At 43.6% G+C, this 20,409-nt stretch overlaps 1 protein-coding gene across 1 annotated transcript; it reads left to right on the plus strand.

Moving 5' to 3' along the window:
- The first annotated feature begins 11,071 nt into the window (after positions 1-11,071).
- On the plus strand, positions 11,072-19,611 carry LOC132382360 (mesoderm posterior protein 1-like). Its single transcript, XM_059952480.1, has 3 exons — positions 11,072-11,133; positions 17,971-19,233; positions 19,338-19,611. The coding sequence occupies exons 2-3, from the start codon at positions 18,517-18,519 to the stop codon at positions 19,404-19,406; spliced, it is 786 nt and encodes a 261-aa protein (XP_059808463.1). The 5' UTR covers positions 11,072-11,133; positions 17,971-18,516; the 3' UTR covers positions 19,407-19,611.
- Positions 19,612-20,409: the final 798 nt, after the last annotated feature.

A 20,409-nucleotide genomic window follows, 5' to 3' on the forward strand; every position in this document is an offset into this window, starting at 1 on the left:
GGGTGACTGTGACCTCAGCCCAAATCTTTGCAGTTTTCCTCCTCTCCTCTCTGTAAACTCCTCCAACCCTCTTTGGGATCTTTCTTCCCCTTCAGTTATAGGGTCACTGGGTGATACAGTACTGAAACAGGCCATTTGGCCCACTAAATCAATGCCCTCCATCAACCACCAATTAACACTAATCCAACATGAAGCCCTTTGTTATCTTCTCTCCACATTTCCATCCACGGTAGTGTCGTGGTCAGCTCAGAGCTTTACACTGCCAGCGACCCGGGTTCAGTAACCACCACTGTTTGTAAGGAGTTTGTACGTTCTCCTTATAACTCCAGGTGCTCCAGTTTCCTCCCACAGTCCAAAGATGCATCCATTGGTAGGTTAATTGGACATTGGAAATTGTCCCCCGTGTTTAGGCTAGGGTTAAATCAAAGGTTGCTGGGCGGCTTAGCTTGATAAATAAATAAATATATACCTCTTGCCAGATTCTACCACTCACTTATACACCAGGGGCAATTAACCAACCAATCTGTATGTTTCTGAGATAAGGAATCACAGGCAGGTAGCACCCAAGGTCAGGATTGAACCCGTATCCCTGGCTCTCCAAGGACACCACCAACCTGCTCAATTATGGACGCTAGCGCATCGCTAATTTTAATCTGTCCACCATTGGCAGCTCCATCTACAAGATCTGTAATCCTTTGTCTAATGCTTTCCATTTTGCGGGCTCAACTTCAGATTGAAGAGAAATTTTAATGTTTAAGAAAAGTTTGGAAAGATGGGGTTTTGGGGTTATGGTCTGGGCGCAGGTAGATGGGACTAGGCAGAAGATCATGGGCTGGATGGACTGAAGGGCCTGTTTCTGTGCTGTAGTGCTCAATGACTCTATTGTCCAATCCCAATTATTGTTACGAAGATGATAGTGAGGCTGATGGACGTAAGGAAGAGCAAGAGAGTCAGGTATCGCCCTTATGAAGTTGAAAACACATCTCACTTAAGTTTAGTTTGTTGGTGTATTTAACCAGATGCCAGACCTAAAGGAGGTCTCAGTATGTATCATAGGAATCTGATAATTATCCGGCTTATTGCTAGTTCCTTAATGTTGGTATAGCCAGGGAGTGATAATAGGGACAACCTCTTACTACCTATTAAATGCTCCCAATAGTGTGCATCTCAAATAGCCTCTGACAACCAAGTCCAGCTCCTGGCGTTCACGTTAAGCTTAGCTACTAAGCCTAGTGGCGCTTTTTCTATTGACAAGAGAAGGGGCAAAGGCAGGTTGCTAGTGCCTTAAAACCAGTCATTTTGGGCAGATGGGGCTTGTCAGCTGTGGTAGGCAGCTCATCTAGGAGAATGAAAATTCTGATCTCAAACCTCCACTGCTTTGTGGCTATATCCACTCATGAGGAAGGCTTCGGGGGTAAATCCCAGAGGAAGAATCTGGGATCGGAGTTCCTAAGGCAGTCCTACATTGAGTTCAGTGCAGACTGGCTATTCCTGCAATGTTGCTAATGCCAAAATGCCACCATCCGAACCGCCAACGTCCAGTATCCCCTACCCTGGAACCGCTGCCCGCTCCTCACACATCCGTCCTCCTCGCTCGCCTCCCAATAAAGACCGCGAACTCCCGCTCAGCTCACATATACAAGATGGCATAACAATTCTCCATTGGTTAGTAACCCCCTTATCTGCAATTATAACCCAAACATTCCAGCTACAGAAACCCATTACAGCATTAAGTAACATTACAGAGAAGCCATTTCATTATAACAATACAGAGAAGCCATTTTGTTAGCCTGAACAGTTAACATCACAGTTAATGGCACTACACATTCCTCAGCTGGTAGAATTTTATTTGATATCTAACCTGAATTGAGCATGTTTGATTACATCATACAGAATGAATTTACTCCACGTCTTTATAAGGCATTGGTCAAACCACACTTGGGAGTATAGTGAATGGTTTTTGGCCTCTGATCTAGCATTGAACAGGGTCCACAGGAGGTTCAAGATCATGATCTTGGGAATGGAAGGGTTAATGTATGAGGAGATTTGGGCCTGTACTTTCAGCACTTTAGTACAATGAAGGCAGATTTCATTAAAACCTCTTGAAAAGCCAAGATAGAGTGGACAGGGAGAAGATATTTCCTATAGTGAAGGAGTATAAGACCAGAGGGTGCAGCCTTAGAACAGAAGAACACCCTTTAGAACAGAGATGAGGAAGAGTTTCTTTAGCCAGAAGGTGGTGAATCTGTGGAATTCATTGCCACAGATGGCTGTGGAGGCCAAGTCATTGGGTATATTTAAGGTGGAAGTGGATATGTTCTTAATTAGTAAGGACTTCCAAGGCTATGGGGAGAAGGCGGGAGAATGTGTTTGAGAAGGGTAATAAGTTAGCCAAGATGAAATGGCAGAGCATTGATGGGCTGAATGGACTAACCCTGTTCCCACTTCTTATGGTCACAACAAACCTATGCTGTGAAGTGAAGGGAATCTTCAGCTAGATTGTGTAGAACAATCTTACACCAAATTTAACCTGATATTTCACAGGAGTGCTTGATAGACCTGTGCAGAAAGAGTATTGCTTTGTGCCTAACCTGTAGTTTGCCTCATTGGGAATATTTCTGTTGTAAAGAAGGAGCTATAACACAGGCTCTGCTGTATCTGTGCTGGACCTTACTTGTAGAAGCACATAAAGAGATAAGATCAATTATAGTGGTTTTATTTAAGATGAATTCAGTGTTTGATTCCTGCCATACTTGACCTGTAAAAACCTCTGCCAATCAGCTTTGAAGTTACAATGAGCAAAAGATGGTTACTTCCAGACACAGAAATTTTCTAAATATAAGAGACAGTCTGCATGTATGACAACACTTTAGTTCCCAAGCTTACACTTTCTCACATACACGTCACCCCCGGTCACTTGTTCAAACAGGATTTCAGAGGTTTATGGGTGTGTGAAATGGTCCCAAGCACATGGTGTGAACTCATTACTGGGGAGGTGTGAGGTGACTCAAAGCCAGTGTTTTTTTCAGGTTTTACAGATATTTGTAGCTACTCTTATATCATTGCAGTCCAGCTCGAAGTGTGAAAGACTTGCACCATCAACTGGCTTCCAATGTCTATTAAATTTTAAGGCACAATCCCAAGATGGGGGGTCAGAAATTCAGTGGCTTCTGCCGGCATATTAAGGCCTTTTTGCTTTAGCTTTTAAGCTAAGTTTTGGGGTCTGGACTTTGCGAGTGAATTTTCAAACACAAAGCTTATTTCACTGGCCCAGAGGACTTCCTAACAATCTCAGAAAGTTAATTTAAAACACAGATTCAAGGATTCAAAGTACATTTATTATCAAAGGATGGATAATTGTCTGCTTACAGGCGGCCATAAAGCACAAACCCCAAAAGAACCCCATTTTTAAAAAGTCCAACATCCAATGCACAGAGAAAGAGGGGAAAAAAAAACACAAATCATGTAAATAATAGAAGGAAGCAACAGCATGCCAAACTAAATTAAGTCCATGGACCCAAATCCCTGGAGCAGCCAAAGTAGGCCCAAAACCTCGGCCTCAGTTTGTTATATAGCGGGGCAAATTACCATGAAGCTTGCATAGAGGAAGCGAGTAGCAGCCGGAGCAGTTTCACAGCCTCAGCCGAGGAGAGCAGAGTAAAATGTTGTAGAGCACCGACCCTCTCCTCTGGTCCCTGAGCTCCAAAGAGACAGGAAGAGGATGCTTTTGCATGCAGGCAAAGACAAATCAGGTGGCTGTAAATAAACAAATTTGATCAGAATCAGAATCTGGTTTCATATTACTGACATATGTTGTGAAATTTGTTGTATTGCATCAAAGCAGGGCATTATTATGTATTGCAGTGCAAGGTGTATAATGGGTGTCCAGGGAGGGTTAGCACCTCTGGTGAAGGGACTTCTTGTGTCCATTCGAGGGCAGCTCACTCACCTTTGGTCCCCTCCAGAAACTTAGCTCACACCAGTGGCTCCAAGTAGCTGTTCGCATGTGACAGTGGCCATAACCAGGTGCACTGCTTCGACAGGCGGGCTAAACCAGCTGAGTGTAGCAGGCGATCTCATACCCCGCTGAGATAGGGACATGCCTGTCCAAGCATGCAAAGTCAGCTCCAGCAGACTGGGTGGATGAGATCTACAGTGAGATTCAATGGCTGGGAAACTGGTACTGCAACGCTCCGTGGGGAGCAAAGGGCTTGACAAGGCACAGAAAGTGTCATGATCATCCACTGGAACCAAGGAAGACCTCAGTGTTTGTTCGTACCACTGCACCCAGACTTCTGAGGTTGAGAGAGTGGAAATGGCCCAGTGTGATGGCTTTTCCATCTAAAGAACTCTCCTGCACAAGTTTCCTGTCATCATCAGATATGATGGACAACCACCATTATAGCGCAATACATAAAAACAAACTATTAATTACAAATTTTATATATATATTACATAAGTACCACAAAAAGAGGACAAAAATGGTCAGGTAGTGTTCATGGGTTGGTTCATTGTCCATTGAGGGGAAGAAGAAGTTTCTAAAACATTTAGTGTATGTCATCAGTCTCCTGTACCTCTCCTCTGATGGTAGTAAGGAGAAGAGGGCATGCCCTGGGTGACGACGGTCCTTGTTGATAGATGCCGCTTTTTTGATGCATCACCTTTTGAAGGTGTCCTGAAAGCACGGAGCCTAATGCCCATGGATGGAATGCAGAGAAAATTTTATTGCTGGAAGTATTAGAATGTGGAGCTTGCTCACACATGGAGTGAAAAACATCTTTGATGGTGGAGCCGCTTAAATTCATGAGGCAGAATGGATGAGAAGAGCAGGCTTTACCTCCTCTTTCCAGACCAATCACCTCTTTCACATCTTCGTGGTGGTGCTGCCATCCTTTTCAACCCTTAATTCTACCTCTTCCATTACTGTCACTTCAGTGTTTCTTCTTAAAGTTCAAAGGTCAAAGTAAATTTATTATCATAGTACATATATGTCACCATATACAACCCTAGAATCAATAAATCTATAGAATTATAATCATAACATAATCAATAAAAGACCACACCAATGTGGACATTCAACCAGTGTGCAGAACACAACAAACTGCAAATACAAAAAGAAGTAAATAATAATTATCAATAAATAAATAAAAAATATTGAGAGCAAGAGATGAAGAGTCCTCAAAAGTGAGTCCATAGGTTGTGGGAACATTTCAATGATGGGGCAAGTGAAGTTGAGTGAAGTTATCCCTTTTGGTTCAAGAGCCTGATGGATAACTATTCCTGAACCTGGTGGTGTGAGTCCTTTAGCTTCTTCCTGATGGCAGCAATGAGAATGTCCTGGGTGGTGGTGGTCCCTGATGATGGATACTGTTTTCCTGTGACAGCATGTCATGTCGATGTGCTCAATAGTGGAGAGGGCTTTACCCATGGAGAACTTTGCCAGCTCCACTACTTTTTATAGGATTTTCTGATCAAGGCCATTGGTGTTTCCTTACCAGGCTATGATGCAGCCAGTTAATATACTCTCCTCTACACATCTATAGAGATTTGTAAAAGTTTTAGATATCATGCTGGATCTTTGCAAACTCCTGGTGAAGTAGAGATTCTGCCATGCTTGCTTTGTAATTGCACTTATGTGCTGGGCCTAGGACGGATCCTCTGAAATATTGACACTTGTCACTGTATTTATTGTTGTACAGGTTAAGTATTCCTTATCCAAAATTGAAAATGTAAGAAATCCAGGCACACCAATAATGGGACTCTGAACACTAGCTCTCATATCTTTGGGATCAATGAGCAATACTGCTGGTTGCAATGGCACCCTGAATGCAGAGGATTCTTAAGTCATATACAAAAGTCTGAAGTGAGAGAAGATTTCAATTATCATTGAGGTCTCTAAAGTCCACTGTATCACTTCCAAAATACACTGATAATGCAACTGTCTGCAAACTAGAGCTGGGATGCGAAACGGCACTGGGCACAGTCAGTGCTCTACTGTTTGCTACAGCAGCATCTGAGATGTGAGCTGCATGTGGCTGTGATGCTTCTACAATGAGCCAGTTCCTTGAAGCCTTCCTGTGGATTCCCCAGGGTACAGTTGATGGAACCTCAGAAGAAATGGGGCACAAGAGTCTCTACACATTGTTTCACCAGGGTTTCTGCCTCTTAGCGGCTTGGATCAGCTGCGATCAACTGAGGTTGGAGCTTGAATCATGCAACGAAAGGTAGAATGCCATGGCCTCCTCTACTGTCACGATGAGGCCTCTCTCACATTGGAGGAGCAATGTCTGACTTTCGATCTAGGTAGCCTCCAGCCTTAGGTTCGAGATGAGCTCAGGGAATGGATCGACACCTGGAATGATCGTGTTGTAGCCATTAGTGAGACTTGACTGTAGGAGGGGGCGGGCAAGCAACTCAGTATTCTGGAGTTCCACTGATTTAGATGTGACAGAGCGGGAGGGATTAAACGAGAAGGGGTGGCATTACTAGACAGGGAAAATGTCAAGGCAGTGCTCAGTCGGAACAGACTGAAGAACTCAGCTAGAGAGGCATTATGGGTGGAACTGAGAAATAAGAAAGGTATGATCACATTAATGGGGCGATATTACAGACTACTCAACAGTACTAGAGATTTAGAGGAACAAATCTGTAGAGAGATTGTAGACTGTTACAAGAAGCATAATGTTGTTATAATAGGTGACTTTAACTTTCCACATATTGACTGGGTTTCCCTTACTGTAAAAAGACTAGATGGGATAGGATTTGCTAGATGTGTTCAGGAAAGTCTCATGAATCAGTATGTAGAAGTCCCAATGAGAGTATATGTGAATTTTGATCTGCTATGAAGGAATGACACAGGGCAGGTGACAGAAGTGAGTGTAAGGGAATACTTTGCATCTAGTGATCACAACGCCATTAGTTTCAAAGCAGATATGCATAAACATGGGTCTGGCCTGCGGGTTGAGATTCCAAATTGGAGAAAGGCCACTTCTGATGATATCAGAAAGGACCTGGCAATAGTGGATTTGGGACAGTCTGTTTTCTGGCAAAGGTGTACTTGGTAAGTGGAAGGCCTTCAAAAGTAAAACTTTGAAAGTACAAAGCTTGTATGTGCCTTTCAGAATAGAAGATAAAGATAACAGGACTCAAAATCTCTTTTCAACAGATATTGAGGACCTGTTTAAGAAAAAAAAGGGGGGGTGAATAACAGGTATGGGCAGGAAGGAACAGATGGAAGTACTTATGAAGGATAAGAAAAGCAAGGAAACATTTGAAAAAGAAACCTGGAGGGCAAAGTGAAGGCATGAGGTTGCCCTAGCAAACAAGGTGAAAGAGAACCCTGAGGGATTCTACAGATATGTTAAGAGCAAAAGGATTGTAAGGGACACAGCTGGTCTTCTGGAAGATCAGAATGGTCATCCATGTGTGGAGCCAGAAAAGATGGGGAGATCCCAAATGAACTTTTGCATCTGTATTTACTCAGGAGATAGACAAAGAGTCTATAGCAGTGAGGCAAAGTGACATCAACTTCATGGATCCATTACGGATTACAGAGGAGGAGGTGTTAACTGTCTTGAGGCCAAATAGGGTGGATAAATCCCCATGTCCTAACAAGGTGTTCCCTTGTACCCCATGGGAGGCATGTGCAGAAATTGCAGGGGCCTTAGCAGAGATACTTATATCATCCTTTGCAACTGGTGAGAATCCAGAGGATTGGAGGATTGCTAACGTTGTTTGCTGTTTAAGAAAGTCTCTAAATATTAACCAGCAAATTATCAGCCAGTGAATAAGGCATTAGTAGTGGGAACGTTATTGAAGGTTGTGGTAACTTCTATTTTTCAAAAAGACCACTCAACAATTTGATGGCCAAAAGAGCATCTTTATCGGGGACGGCAAATGATATTTACAGTACAGAGGCTTCCAGGTACCTCATGTGGCATGGGTGGAAGAGCTATATACAATGCATACTGGGGGTAAAAAGAGCGGAAGTAAAAAACCCCGCCAACCCCGGATCCCGCCTCTTGTTACCAACAGCTTCCCGATTAGTATTAACTTACTTTTAATAATACTCACATTACAACAAAGGTATTCTAAGGGACTGGATACATGAGTATTTGAATAGACATGGACTGATTAAGGAGTCAGCATGGCTTTGTGTGTGGTATGTCATGACTAACCAATCTTATAGAGTTTTTCAAGGAGGTTACCAGGAATGTTAATGAAAGCAAGGCTGTGGAGATTGTCTACATGGACTTTAGCCAGGAATTTGCACGTAAAATTCCAGACCACAACGCACAAAGTTCTCCACAAAACCAATTACTGATGCCATTTCCTCCCCACCTCACAACTAAGTTTCCAAAATGGCAACCAATCAGCTGATTGATAAGTATATAAAGGCCAAGCATTTGGAGGACACACCACAATCAACAACGCACTGAAGATGTCTCCTCATATGGTGACAAAACATTGCAAGTAAATTTCCAAGATCAGACAACTGAACCTAAGCCAACCATTAACCACCAGAGCTACACATTTTCAGAAGTTTTTCTAAAAGCATGCTTCATTTAAGGATTTCTTCCTTGGTTGGTGTAATGATTATTGGCAGCTGATTATTGGTAGTTAAGTAAACTCGTCTTTGAAGTTAAGGTTGGTGCAGAGTAACTTCCGCCTAAAATGACAGTATTAGTGCACACTTATAACAGGTAAGCCTTTCATTCATGACTTATTGTTTAAGATCTTTGACAGTTACACTCATTATCTTCACAGGTTGATACAGTATAATCTCCTGAAAGTGTGGGTACACTTATAACAGGTAAGGGTCTTGACTTAAGTTTAGAAGTTTAGGACAGATACACAATACCACCACGGTAATATAGTAACATAGACATACACTTCCAAAATAAACCATGGCGTCCTCATTAACAATCTCTTCTTTTTTACCCGGTCTGCCAGAAATCTGAGACTTTCCACATTTTGATATTTTCATAGTGTAATTTTATTGTGGTCACAGGGGCAAGTGGGGTGACTTGTTTCACAGAATGGAGGAAAGGCAGAAGATCAAGATACCCATAAATAAATGCCTCTCTGTCAGAAAGTTACAAATATTGAATGTGACAATACGGCCAATGATGAAAGCTTTGCAAATGAAACATCAGTATTTAAATAAGGGAGCTGCCCCCCCACCCCCGAATCACTTCACAGAATGATGTTAAATAAATCTCCTGTGTAATCTCTGTATAATGCTTGGAGGCCATTTATTCCACTCACAGGCACATGCATCTCCCTTGTGAGTTCAATTTGACACCACCGGTGACAGCTAGATTTAAAGAGGGTCATTTCCCTGCTGTTTTTTTCCCCATGATGCACTGCAGCAGGCACACTTCGACTGCTGAGGCCCAGCAGGAAGCTTCCAACACTGTTTTGTTTTCTTTACACTTTAAAGCGAAAAGCTGCAAGTAGCTCTGACACTCAGAGTGAGCTTGTTGTTTCAAGGTAGCTCCTCCATCGAGCGCAAGGGGAGGGGGCATGTATCACCAGAGTCCAGATGCACAAACAACAGCCTCCCAGCCCCAACAGCGTCACTGCAAGTCTGCTTGAATCTCTGAGAAAGCAAATAAAATCTTGAAATCTTCCCTACTATTTTGAGGTTCAAACCTTCAAACAGCATCTACCTGATAAAGTATAGAGATAGGATAAATGCAGGGTTGGGGGGAGGGGGTGGTCACAAGCTAGAGAATGTAACCTTATAGAGTCACAGACTTGAGGGTAGAGATTTAAAGTGAGTGGGAAAAGATTTAATAGAAGCTGAGATACATTCGAGGATGTGCTGGGACACATCACCATTGATGTAACCTGGGATCATCAGGTATGTCAGGTGTTTCAACATCAGACGCCCTCGTCCAGGCGACCCAGCCAGGGTCAATCAGGCCCTGTCCACAGGTCACGCTTCTTAATCCATAGCCCTCTGGAGGCTCGCTCAGCAGCCCCTGCGATGGTCATGATGTCTCTTTTCTTTGCAAGCCAAAGGTTATTTGGAAGTCAAGAGCAATTCATAAAACTTCTTGCTTATGATTCTTTTGGTAATTGTTACAAGAGCAAAGAAGGAAAAACAGAAATGTAGCAAGAGAAGCAAAAGGAAAAGACTAAAAATTAGTGTGGTCTTCTCACTTTGATTTTGATCCCCACAATTGATTTTACAATCACTTCCCCCTCTGTCAAAGCTACACCACCATTTTGTCCCCTTGTTCAAACACCGGAGGATCTCCAAAACATATCTGTCTGTTCTGGTGAAGGTTTGTTGACCTCCAACACTCTCTTCACAGATGCCACCTAACCAGCTGAGTGTATCGAGAAATTTCAGCTTTTATTTCCTCTGAGCTCTGTCATTCTGACTCCATTGTCAAACTTCGGCGATACATCAGACCTTGCCATTCTGGTACACAAACAGTGACCAAGCCTCCACTATCATCTCTCCCCAGTCCTCTCCCCACCATAAAGCAGCCTATTTGTAGTCACAACAAAACATTGAACTTCGAATGTATCCAATAGTTTTCTTGACTCAGAAACAGAGATTGCATTGCAGAGATATGGCAATGTTCAAGGAAACAAGTGAAACTGTAATAGGTGTATTTCAGATAATGCAATATCTTCCACTTCGGACACCGAAAGGATGGAATAGAACACCCCAGGAATGGTAAGAAGGAGACTTGTCTGACATTACCCTAGAGTATTAAAACGGCATACACTGGTACAACATGTCTCACGGTTGAGCAACTTGGTTCAGTTCCAACTTGCAGTGCAGTCAGTCTGGAGTTTAACCATTCTCTCCATGACTATGTGGAGGGGTCTGGTTTCCTCTCACATCCCAGGTGAGTCGGTTGGTAGGTTAGCTGGCCTCTGTAAATAGTTTCAAGTGTTCAGTTGAGTGGTAGAAACTTGACGGGGATGTTGAGAAACTGAAACAACTGGAACTAGTGGAGTTTAGTGCAAATTATCAGCACCAGCTTAGTGATTGACGGATCTCTTTCTGTGTTGTATGGTTGTGTAACTCTAAGCATTACCAGAAAGGTCAACTTGATGCTGATCTTTGTACTGAGAAAAGAGAGCAGGACGTCATGATGGTACAAACCCCTGGTAAGAACACATCCGGAGCACTTTGCGCTGTTCAGACATCAAACCTTGTCACAAGTTCAGAAAGAGGGCTGCACTGAGACGCATAGCAGCCTCAGGACATCTGGTGACTAAAACCAAAGGTCACCAATTCAAAATGAGGCACCAGACTCTCAGAACAGAGGTGGGAATGCAAGTAGTAATACAAGAATCTGAAGGGTTAAATGAGAAGATGGGACACAAATTAATCATAATATCCTGGATTATTTGTGAAGCTCAGGGATCAACTTTATCCACCACGTACATTGACATGTATTAGGAACATGCAACAAAAAATCCAACAATTATAAATAATAGAGAATTATATTAAAAATAGAGGTTAAATACAGATATGGAATGAAATATACATAAATACATACCATTAACAATGTAAACATCATTATAAAAAGTGGTTAAAGTGTTGAGAGTGCATCGCAGTGACCAAAGTAATAGAGGGGTGTGGGGGAGGGGAAGGTAACTCGAATGGTTGATTGATTAACTGACTGGAGAAAGAAACTTTTAGGGTGGTGTGAAAGTTTTTTTTGATTTTAATAGTTCTGTTGTATTTTCCAGAAGGGAGCTTTGGGAAAAGGTGGCTTGCAGGGAGGGTAGCGCCCACAGTAATCTTTTTCTGGCTGCTTTTTTGCAGCGGTGCTGTGATGGTAGTCGGTCACCAGTGACCTTTTCTGCTGACCTGACAGTTCACTGTAATTTTCACATAGTACTGTGCAAAAGCCTTAGGACTATTTTATAACTAGGGTGCATAAGACTTTTGCACAGTATATTTGTCAATGTGGAGTGGGAAGCAAGTTTGTAAATCTGGCGAATGCAAAGGATGTTGGGAATGGCAAGGGTCAAGCGCCATGGGAGGGGAGTGAGACAGGTGGCAGAAAAGGGGTGCCGGGGTAAAGGGTGGGGGGGTAGGGTAGCGTGGGTGCAGACACACACAACCCTGAGACATCAGGCAAGATCATTTGAGTCCAAGCAATTGCTTTATTGATCATTTCAAAATGTTTCTTTGGTGTTTCTCACTCCCTTCCTTCTCCCCCACGTTTCCCAGCCAAGATTCCCCTTTCCCTGCACCCCCATCCCACTCCCAGTCCACAATCAAGTCCCATATCTGAATCAAGTTTATCATCACTCACTTATGTCATTAAGTTTGTTTATTTTTGTTGTGGCAGTACAGTGTAATACTATGCTAAAGTCTAAGGCACCCTAGCTTTCACTTGTTCTCACCTGCCTCTTACTTCCCTTGTGTCCCCTCCTCCTTCCCTGTCCCGTTGTCAACTCTCCTCTCCTGTCGGACTCTTTCTTCTCCTGCCCTTGACCTTTCCCACCCACCTGGCTTCACCTATCATCTTCCAGCCAGTCTCTTTACCCTCTCCCCACCATTTTATTCAGGTATCTCCCCCCGCCCTTTCCAGTTCTGTAACGGTCTCAGCCTGAAACGTCGACTGTTCACTCTTTTCCATAGATGTTGCCTGGTCTGCTGAGCTCCTCCAGCATTTCTTGTACATGTACCTAACACTTTTGAACAGGACTGTATATTGTGAAAGTGCTGCACCAAATCAGTCAGTAGCTCCTGATGTAAAGATACTCTCAATGATGGCAGTCTGGTGTCCAGACGGTATCCCTGTGAACTGCTAATATTTATACCTCGATTTCTGCCAGAGACGGTTTGAATGCATGTGTGAGGTTTTCAAATCGTACAATCAACCTCTGTTCATCCCACATATCTTCTGAGGGAGTCCTCAGGATGAGAACGGCCTCATTTCCTATGATACAGCAGCAGGGATTAAGCATAAGATTGGACAGTCAGGTTTACTGGTACAAAGTTCAATGTAAATTTTATTAAACAAAGTACAAATATGTCACTGTATCAGGAGATTCTTTTTCCTGTGGGCATAATCAACTAATCTATAGAACAGTATCTATAACAGCATCAATGAAAGATCAACCAGAGTGTAGAAGACAACAAGCTGTGTAAATATATATATAAATAAATGTCAATAAATACAAGAACATAATGAGATAAAGAGCCTTAACATGAGATCATTGGTTGTGGGAACATCTCAATTGATGGGATGAGATCTGTTCCCACTTTCACACTCCAGCACTTGGGGGGGGGGGGCTTTCTGCACTTGTATAAACACGATGAGAGATGGTGTAAGGTTGGGAACAGTAGAGGGGTGGTTTGCAGTGGGGAGCGGAGTGAAGCGATCTTTCCAAACAAGAGAGGTGCGAAATCAATGACGACACTGTGGATTTTCAAGCCCTCCCTGGAAGTCAATCAGCAGTAAAATGTCACTGACTCAGGGCCATCTACAAAACGTTTCAATGTTAGGTGCCAGCTGCAGCAGCCTCAGGACCTTAAACCCCAATTCAAAATGAGGTGTCGGCCACTCAGAACAGTGTTTCTTCACCCAGCGGTTAGGCAGCCTCTGGGATTCTTCAGAAATCATGTGTACGTTTATTATCACTGATATATGTCATGAAATTTGTTGTTTTGTGGCAGCACTTCAGTACAAGACATTTTTTAGTAAGTTACAGTAATTGATAAAATAAAGAATGCAAAGGCGGAATAGAGAGGTAATGTTCACAGGCCATTCAGAAATCTAATGGTGGAGAGCAAGAAACTGTTCCTGAAAAATTGACTATGGGTATTTTGGCTCTAGCTCCTCTTCCCTGATGATAGTACTGAGATGAGGGTATCTCATGGATGGTAAGGGTATTTAAACTGGATACCACCTTCTTAAGGCATTGTCTTTTGAAGATCTCTTCTCTAGGGATTCATAAACACTAGAAGATCAGCAGCACAAAATGCTGGAGGAGCTCAGCAGGCCAGGCAACATCTATGGAAAAGAGTGAACAGTCGACGTTTCAGGCTGAGACCCTGTTACAGAACTGGAAAGGGCTGGGGGAGATACCTGAATAAAATGGTGGGGAGAGGGTAAAGAGACTGGCTGGAAGATGATAGGTGAAGCCAGGTGGGTGGGAAAGGTCAAGGGCAGGAGAAGAAAGAATCTGACAGGAGAGGAGAGTTGACAACAGGGGACAGGGAAGGAGGAGGGGACACAAGGGGAAGTAAGAGGCAGGTGAGAACAAGTGAAATGTCAGATTGGGGAATAGAGGAAGAGGAATGAGGGAAATTTGTTCACTGGAAGGAGTAATCAATATTCATGTCATCAAATGCCAGCATTCTCTGTTGAGTAGGCTTGTGCCCATCTTGGAGCTGGTTGAGTTTTCAGCACCCTGAAGCCTCTTCCATGGAGAATCAGTCCATGTATCTGTTTAAGAACAAAGATTGATTAAGGCAATCAAAGATGGAAGATAAGTTCAAGAAATTGGTACTGTGAGAAAATATGAACCAGTGTTTCATTGAATGGCAGAGCAGGTGTAAAGACAATAAGACCATAAGACAAAAAGAGCAGAATCAGGCCATTTGGCCCATCAAGTCTGCCCTGACATTTGAACACAGTTGATTTGTGTACCATCTCAACCTCACTCTCCTGTTTTCTCCCCGTAACCTTTGACACCCTTGCTAATCAAAGAGCTATTAATATCTGCTTTAAATATACTAAGCCATCTGTGGTAATGAATTCCACAGATTCATCACCACCTGGCTAAGTAAATTCCTTCTCATCTCTGTTCAAAAGGAACATCCTTGCATTCTGAGGTTCTGCCATCTGGAACTAGACCTCCCCACTATTTGGAAGCATCCTCTCCATGTCCACTCCATCTAGGTCTTTCAATATTCATTCAGTTCCTATGAAATCCCTCTTCATTCTTCCGACACTTCACTTAATCTGTCCAAGTCCTTATGTAGACTCCCTGCTCCCGCAAACCTACCACCCCCTCTACCTATCATTGTACCATCTACAAATTTGGCCACAAAGCCCTAAGGTCCATCATCCAGACAGTTAACATGCAACATGAAAAGTAGCAGACCCAACACTGACTCTTGTGGAACACCACTAGTCACTGGCAGCCACCCAGAATAGGGCCCCTTTATTCACACCCTTTGCCTTCTGCCAGTCCATGCTAGCATCTTTTCTGTAATATCATAAGCTCTTACTTTGTTAGGTAGCTTCATGTGCAGCACATGGTCAAAGGCCTACTCAATATCTAGATAAACAACATCCACCGACTTTCCTTTGTCCATCTTGCCTGTTATTTCCTCAAAGAATTCTATCAGATTGCCAGGCAAGATTTCCTCTCAAGTACACTATACTGACGTCAGCCTGTTTTACCATGTGCTTCCAAATACCCCAAAACATCATTCTTAACAAAGGACTCTTATTCAGCCACTGGATGATAAATGTTTGACAAAGAATTGAAGGGTGTCTGCCCAAAATGTCAACTGTATGTCCTGTTGAAGGGTTTTGGTCCAAAACGTCGACTGTACTTTTTCCATTGATTCTGCCTGGCCTGCTGAGTTCCTCCATCATTTAGTGCGTGTTGCTCGGATTTCCGGCATCTGCAGATTTTCTCTTGTGATTGCTTATTCTTTGTTGGGCCTTTAACTGAACCAGTAGTTAGGACCGTAATGCAACCTCTCTTGATAAGGCAGTACACCCCTATCAGCCACATCAGCCTAGAACTTCTGCCCAAGGGATCTACAATTCATAGACTTAAAGGCTAGAATGGTGCCAGCAATTCAGATCTTCAAATCCAGCTTATAGAGTCAGATAGCAATGAAACTCCAGAATCAGAATTAAAATCAGCTTTATTGAGATATGTTGTGTCATTTGTTGTTTTGCAGCAGAAGTACAGTTCAATACATAAAATAAACTATGTTTCAATAAGATACATATCAATGGCACCGTGGTAGTATAGCAGTTAGCACAACACAATTACAATCAGAGTTTGGAGTTCAATGCTGGTGCCGTCTGAAAGGAATCTGTACTTCCTCTCCATGGAATGTGTGGGGCTTCCCCAAATGCTCTGGTTTCCTCCCACAGTCCAAAGGTCATTGTAAATTGACCAATGGTTAGGTTAGGTTTAATCAGAGTTGTGGGGGGGGGGAGTTGCTGGCACAGTGTGGTTTGAAGGGCTGGAAGAGGCTACTAGGTGCTGTATAACCGACACACACACACACAGTTATTTATATATATTTATGCCCATTGTGTTTGCTCTGCCATTCTATCATAGATGATAACTATATATATATAGAGGATTTGATTTAATTGGGCCATCAGTTAATTGTTGTAGCCACTTATTTGGGAGAAATCTTAAAAAACAAAAATGAATCAAGAAAATAGATGGGAATCTCTTCATTTATTTGAGATGCCACTTAATTGGGACAGGAGTCTGTTGCCAAACAGCTTCTAACCAGCATCAGTGACCTGTACTTGTGTAGCTGTTAGACAATACTCTGTGCTTAGAGTGAACAGTTTTTATATATTGCTAGGTTTGTGTGTTTGTGTTCAAAAAGCAGTGATTGTTGAGAAACCAGCAGTAAGACAATTCAGAATAGTTTTGCGCACTGCAGTTTCAAGCGTTCAGACCTGGAGATGCCAGAAACTGCCTACTTCAACAAGTTAGGTGCTATGAAAAATTTTAAACGTATTATCAATCATTTTGAATGTTACAATGAAAATGAAAATTCAGAGGATGCAATCATTGAAAGCAATCCATTATCTACACTAGGTGTCTGTGCTGATCTTGTTCATTTACATTCAATCAAATGAATGCACCAACAAACACTGGGTGAATACCTCTGTCAATAACTATAAGGAACTATAGACGAACTAAAAGGAACTTAAGGTATTGAACAAATACAAGGAAATCTGCAGATGCTGGAAATTCAAACAACAACACACACAGAATGCTGGTAGAACACAGCAGGCCAGGCAGCATCTACAGGGAGAAGCGCTGTCGACGTTTCGGGCCGTGACGGGTATTGAAGTAGTTTTGGTCGTGTTCTAAGTTGTTCAGTATTTCACTTAAATACATAACTTAGTTATATGGTAGTCGGTCTCTTTTATACTGTTTTAACTAGTTCCATGAAACCAGCTAATTGGGACAGCTGCTTAATTGGGCCAAAATGGTTAGGACCCACTATGTCCCAATTAACCAGAATCCCCTGTGTGTGTCTTCAGGCTCCTGTACCTTCTCCCTGATGGTAGAGGTCATGTCCTGGGTGGTGGTGGCCCTTAATGATAGACGCCACACTTTTGAAGCTTTGCCTGTTGAAGATGTTCTTGTTGCCGGGAAGGCCAGTTCCCATGATGTAGCCGGCTGAGTCTACAACCGTCTGCAGGTTTTTTTTCGATCCTGTGCATTGGCCCCTCCAGACCAGACAGTGATGCAACCAGTCAGAACATTGCAGATCCGTAGAAATGTGTATGGGTGCAAACTTCAGTAGAAATTTGCTAGAGTCTTTGGTGACATACCGAATTTCCACAAACTCCTGCAGTCCAAATCCATCCCCATCTAAACTAGTCCTATTTGCCCATTTTTGCCCCATATCCCTCCAAATGTTCCTATCAATGCCTTTATCCAAATGACTTTCAAGTGTTATTATTGTCCCATACATTTCTCAACTATTTTCAACTAGGTTCTATGTACGTACTACCCTCCAATGTCACGTCCAGAGTCTGTTTCCTGAGCTGTCCAGCTTCTTCAGTGATCATACATGGGCAGAGAGAGTGAAGGTGCGTGGGTGGTGGAGTGGGTTGCACGATTGAGGTAGTTCAGTTGGCCAAACGGTCACACTGACAACTTTGACCAGCTCACCTGGGATGCTCTACGATGGGAAACGGCCATTGAAACTTGGCCAGTGAAGAATAACCAGATTATTTTAATCACACATGAATTTAGGAGGAGGATAAAGTTCTCTAGATGACGGATTAAAACAAAACAAGGATCAACAGCTACAGGATGAGAACCGGCCGGTGTACCCGACGTTTGGTGAGTGTTTCAGCTGTAGGGGAACGTTCCCTATTTTAATTCTGTTGCACCCTGAAGCCTGGGAATGAAATCCCATTACTCAAGGTGTTAGATTCCCATCCTCAAAGTGTCACTTCACACCTTCAGCATCAGGGTAAAAGCAGCAAATGCTTCACTCCCTTCAGTCTTTGCAGGGTTCGTGTAGGCACCAGTACCCAGCCAGCACCCTGGGCTCAGAGATCTCTGTCACAGCAAGAGTGGTTGTGTCATTGTGTGAGTGTGTGTGTCTCTGTACCTGTGTGTCAGTGCATGTGTGTGTGTGTGTGTGTGTGTGTGTCTGTGTCACTGCCATTTTTAGTGTGTATGTGTCTGTGTGTATCAGTGTTAGTGTGTTTCAGTGTATGCATGTGTCAGGGTGTGTATGTCTAAGCGTGACTGTGTCAGAGTGTATGTGCTTGTGTTTGTGGAGTGAGGGCGATGGACATCACTGTCCCCCAACACCACAACTCCTCGATTACCCCTTGCTGGAACAGATTGTCAGACGCCAATTTCACCAGCTCTGAGTCGGATTGTGTGCTGAGCTGGGACCCTGACCCTGACCCTTCTGGCTGGGACACAACACAGTGGGTGACTCCAGAGTCTGACGGCTCCGGGACAGCCGACAGGAACCGCCTCACCTCGGAATCGGACTGCCTCACCGACTCCACGTCCTACAGCTTGTCGCCGATCTCCGTCGACTCCTACCGGCTTTCCCCTCCCTACCTCCCTAGGACATCCTCGCCCGCGGTCGGCGCGGACGCGAGCCTCCCTTCTCCAGCAGTGGCTCGCCGGCCGAGGAAGGTCCGGTCGCGCTGCCCGGACAGGCAGCGGCAGAACGCCAGCGAGAGGGAGAAGCTGAGGATGAGGGGACTGGCCAGGGCCCTCCGCAACCTGCGGACCTACCTGCCCCCGTCCGTGGCGCCCGCCGCTCAGAGCCTGACCAAGCTGGAGACCCTGCGGCTGACCATCCGCTACATCGCCCACCTGACGGAACTGCTGAACGAGGAGGGCCGAGACACGGCGGGCGTGAGCCGGGGGAGGTGGCCCCAGGGTCTGTCCTGGGTGCACCACGTTCATCAACAGCCTCCTGTCCCCTCCCCTTCCCTGCCTACCTCCCACCACCCAGAGTCACAAGACCAGAACACATTCCTCCAGGTAAATCGTCCACCTCCCCCGAACTCTTCCTGCGACTTTTCACTTTAGTGAACAAATGCACGTCCGGGACGATTTTTAGTAACACGGTGTTTTATTTTAAACAGGACTTGCAATGCACAACGGGATCCGCACAAGCTGGCCGTTTTCCTCGGAGCTACATCCCTGGATTCTGAAACTCCTGGGAACACTCTCCATCTCTGCTGGAAGTTCGTAAACTTCCTCTGTATTAGAATAATTGCAAATATTAGCAAATTTATTTTTCTAATTTATTATGTATTTTAGCAGAGTTGTTTGGTTATTCACTAACTATATTTATATCTTTAATTTGCAAATACATGAAATGTATTATTTTGTATAGAATTCTGTACAGTTGAAATCCTGCTGACTTCCACACTTAATTAAAAGAATGTATTTTTTAGAATGCAATAAAACATTTTCCATGTTTAAAGTCCAAAGTAAGTTTATTATCCAAGTATATTTACACTCAGTAGCCACTTTGTTTCTTGCAGGTTAGTGCAAGTATTTAATCAGCCAATCATGTGGCAGCAACTCAATGCATAAAAGCACGCAGACATGGTCAAGAGGTTCAGTTGTTCTTCAGACCAAACATCAGAATGGGGAAGCAGTGTGATCGAAGAGACTGTGACCGTGGAATGATTGTTGGTGCCAGATTGGGTGGTTTGAGTATCTCAGAAACTGTTGACCTCCTGGGAATTTTATACACAACAGTGTCTAGATCAGTGGTTCTCAGCGTAGGCCATATGTCCCCCCCCTCCCCCAGAGGGCCATGCAGGATTTTATAGGGGCTTAAAAAAAAACTGGGGGCCACAGGAGTTTCTGAATGGGCCATCAATAGTAAGTTTACTGTTTTAATGAAATATTACTAAAATATATAAATAAAACAAAAATGAGTATATGTAATTTAATTGGAACTCTGAATGAAATTGATGAGTGGAAATGAGGCATTAGTCCATGTCTCTGTGTGCGTGTGGGGGGGGAGGGTGGTAAGTGTCAATTGTTATCTCTGCTCCTGCCCGACCAAGCTCAAATCACCACTTACACCCTGTAGGGTGGCCTAGTGAGCCCTCCTCAAATCGCAAACTGCAGATTGAGCTGGACTGTCGGCAGCATGGCCAATCAGCAAGCATGCAACAGGATGCTGGTTCTGCTTGCCTT

The sequence above is a fragment of the Hypanus sabinus genome, chromosome 28, assembly GCF_030144855.1.
Source record: "Hypanus sabinus isolate sHypSab1 chromosome 28, sHypSab1.hap1, whole genome shotgun sequence".
In the NCBI taxonomy this organism is placed as follows: Eukaryota; Metazoa; Chordata; class Chondrichthyes; order Myliobatiformes; family Dasyatidae; genus Hypanus; species Hypanus sabinus.

Excerpts from the sequence above, each read along its gene's own strand:
- LOC132382360 (XM_059952480.1), top strand. The coding sequence starts at position 18,517 with ATGGACATCACTGTCCCCCAACACCACAACTCCTCGATTACCCCTTGC. Across the intron at positions 19,234-19,337 it reads ACCAGAACACATTCCTCCAG|GACTTGCAATGCACAACGGG; the intron begins GTAAATCGTCCA and ends TATTTTAAACAG.